Source organism: Octopus bimaculoides, chromosome 1, assembly GCF_001194135.2.
Source record: "Octopus bimaculoides isolate UCB-OBI-ISO-001 chromosome 1, ASM119413v2, whole genome shotgun sequence".
NCBI classification, from domain to species: Eukaryota; Metazoa; Mollusca; class Cephalopoda; order Octopoda; family Octopodidae; genus Octopus; species Octopus bimaculoides.
In genome coordinates, this window is record NC_068981.1 from 90606477 (window position 1) to 90609967 (window position 3491).

Here is a 3491-nt window from a genome sequence, read left to right on the forward strand (position 1 = left end):
CATTACTGCTATCTGTTGGAGTCTCAGCTTTTTAGCTGCTATTTCTGAACTTCGGTATGTGGTGAAGCAACTATTTGCTGATCCCTTAATTATATTTATAAATGTATAAGAACTTTTAAATAAGTTCTCCACCGATAATGGTGTTTACATACCGAAGGACTTGGTAAAATTATTAATTGTTAATCTATTAATAAATTAATAAATTGATAAACCTTTACCCTTTTAATTGTAATATATATATATATATATACACATATACAATGGGCTTCTTTCAGTTTCTGTCTACCAGATCCACTCACAAGGCTTTAGTTGGCCTGAGGCTATTGTAGAGGACACTTGCCCAAGGTGCCACATAGTGTGACTGAACCCAGAACCATGTGGTTGGTAAGCAAGCTACTTACTACACAGCCAGTCCTGCTCCTATAGCCACTCCTGCGCATATTTTTATATATCATCATCATCATCATCGTTTAACGTCCACTTCCCATGCTGGCATGGGTTGGACGGTTTGACTGAGGACTATCAAGCCAGAAGGCTGCACCAAGCTCCAATCTGATCTGGCAATGTTCCTACAGCTGGATACCCTTCCTAACGCCAACCACTCCGAGAGTGTAGTAGGTGCTTTTTATATACCACTGGCATGAGAGCCAGTCAGGCAGTCCCACATCATACCACCCTACCCACACCACACACCATCATCTGCACACCCACACACCATCATCTGCATACCCACACTCCATCATCCACACGCCCACACATTACGGACACACACACACATCCACACATCAAAGTCACTTGCCCCTATCCACACACACACACTTACACACTCTCACATACACACACGCATGTATACCTTCATTTTGGGATCACCAGTACTTTATTTTCTCCCTTCCTTCCTAGCTATCCTGTCCAACAACCAGTCGCCATGATTAACCGCTAAATCCACAAGTTTTTTTATTCTCTCTCTGTTTTTTTCTTCATGTTCCTTTCTGTTGAAGAGCATAGGTTCGAAACATAAAAGACTTTCTCACCTTCCCGAGCGTCAAACTGATACACCTTCTTGTTGTTTATACACCTGTCTTCGCCTTTTGTTTTTCTGTAAATTTCAACTATGAATACACACACACACACACACACACATATATATATAAAGTTAGTAAGATCCAAAAGCCCTAGTGTATGAAGTTAAACTTCAAGCATGTATACAGCTAGTATAGATGACAAAAGATGGACAGTGTATGATAAAAGAAGTTTATTAACCATCATAAGTTACACACTTTGTCCTATATAGAAATCAAAGGAATTTTCAATAAGCTGCCAATTAGTATACAACTTTGCCATTTTCTAGATTCTAAGATATATATTTTGGGATAGTCTATATTCTTTCTTCACTCATTTATTATTGCTCTTATTTTAACTGATGTCTATTGTCTTCTGTCACACATCTGTGACCTCTTCAGTGACACTTTCCATCTTCATGTATGCCCCTGCTTCACTTAATCCATTCACCAGACAATGGACATCAGTTAAAAAAAGAACAGTAATAAACGAGTGAAGAATGAATATATGGTGTGTGTGTTTATTCAGCAAAAAGAAAGAAAACGAAAGACCGTCCCGAAATATAGCAATATCTGTTTCAACACACGATTTCACATCAGGAATCTTGCAATACAAATTCACACACACAAACGCATGCATGCATGCACGCACGCACGCATGCATGCACGCAAGCACACATGCACACACGCGCACACACACACGCATTATCAAATACGCATACTCAATACATGTACGGTTTGCCTATTCGCCACTAGGCTGAAATTTGGCGTGAGCCCATCAGCAAACAAGCAAGGCACATATATTGAGCATGTGTGTTCAATAATGTTTACAACACAAGCACAGCTTCTAATTTATATTTGAATACATGTATACATATACACACACTCATGCCAAATCAGACTGGATTGTAGTGTAACTTCTCAGCTTGCCAGCTCTGGTCAAACCATCCAACCATGGACAATGGACATTAAATGTTGATAATGATAATGATATACATATATTCTTTTATTCTTTTATTTATTTCAGTCATTTGACTGCAGCCATTCTGGAACAGCGCCTTCAGTTGAACAAGTCGACTCCAGCACTTATTCTTTGTAAGTCTAGTACTTATCCTATTGGTCGCTTTTGCTGAACAGCTAAGTTACAGGGACGTAAACACACCAACATCGATTGTCAAGTGATGGTGGGGTACAAACAAAACACACACACACACATATATATATACATATACATATATTCGACAGGCTTCTTTCAGTTTCTGTCTACCAAATCCACTCACAAGGCTTTGGTTGGCCCGGTGTTATAGTAGAAGACACTTGCCCAAGATGCCATGCAGTGGGACTGAACCCAGAACCATGTGGTTGGTAAGCAAGGTACTTACCACACAGCTACTCATATATATATATATATGTATGTATGTATGTATGTATGTATGTATGTATGTTTGTTTGTTTTTACTATTTTCAGTATATGGAATTTTACACACACACACTCATGCATAGACATTCACTCAAAAAACATTTACCCATCCACATATATATATATATACACACATGCATACGCACACACATGCATACATACATACATACATACATACATACATACATACATGCATGCATGCATGCATAAACAATGCATAGTATATCCACATTCACATTCAGTTGGTAAATCAAATTTTGGGAGTGTTAATAAGATAATATGCAATATCTCTTGTTTGATTCTTTGCAAATTTGTGTTTATCCATGTGAATAAAGTCACAGAAAATCACTCATGCACACACCCACGCAAACACTCATCTCACTTACCCCACCACACACCGCATACACAATACACACATATATACTTTAAAGTTAACAATATGATAATAGTAAGGTTAATACTAACTTTCAATGCGAGGGTCTGTATGATTTGAGTCATTCCCTTAAAAATAGCAGTCAAAATCTCTCTTAAATTACTCTCCACCATTTTTCAAGGGAGAATGAGACACATTGGATAATGTGGTCCGAGATACACAATCCTTGCGTTAGAGATGAGAATGGAGGGGTCAGAAAACCTTTGATCAGAGATCTCATAAGATCAGATCTCATAAGATCAGATCTCATGAGATCAGATCTCATATAATATAACACAATCAGGACATGCAAACAGTGTTATTAGTTCTGTTGTTAGCACTGTTCTTGTTGTTACTACTACAGCTAATCAGCTAATAAACAGCTAGTAACTTCAACCAAATAGGTTGAGTGCTACACACACACACACACACACACACACATATATATATATACATACACATAAATGTATTATAATAATAAAGGATGAAATTGTTAAAAATTTTATCAGAGGCCAGCATATTTCTGTACCGCAGGAGTGGCTGTGTGGTAAGTAGCTTGCTTACCAACCACATGGTTCTGGGTTCAGTCCCACTGCATGGC

The 3491-nt window shown here is 38.0% G+C and overlaps 1 protein-coding gene across 1 annotated transcript in view; it reads right to left on the reverse strand.

Moving 5' to 3' along the window:
• The window catches only part of LOC106880906 (iron-sulfur protein NUBPL), a 48279-nt gene extending 45054 nt beyond the window's left edge, over window positions 1-3225 (reverse strand). Inside the window, exon 1 of the mRNA XM_014931070.2 lies at window positions 2944-3225. Coding sequence (XP_014786556.1) covers window positions 2944-3024 — 81 coding nt within the window. The 5' untranslated portion in view covers window positions 3025-3225. The remainder of the gene's footprint in view (window positions 1-2943) is intronic.
• Between the last annotated feature and the right edge of the window lie 266 nt (window positions 3226-3491).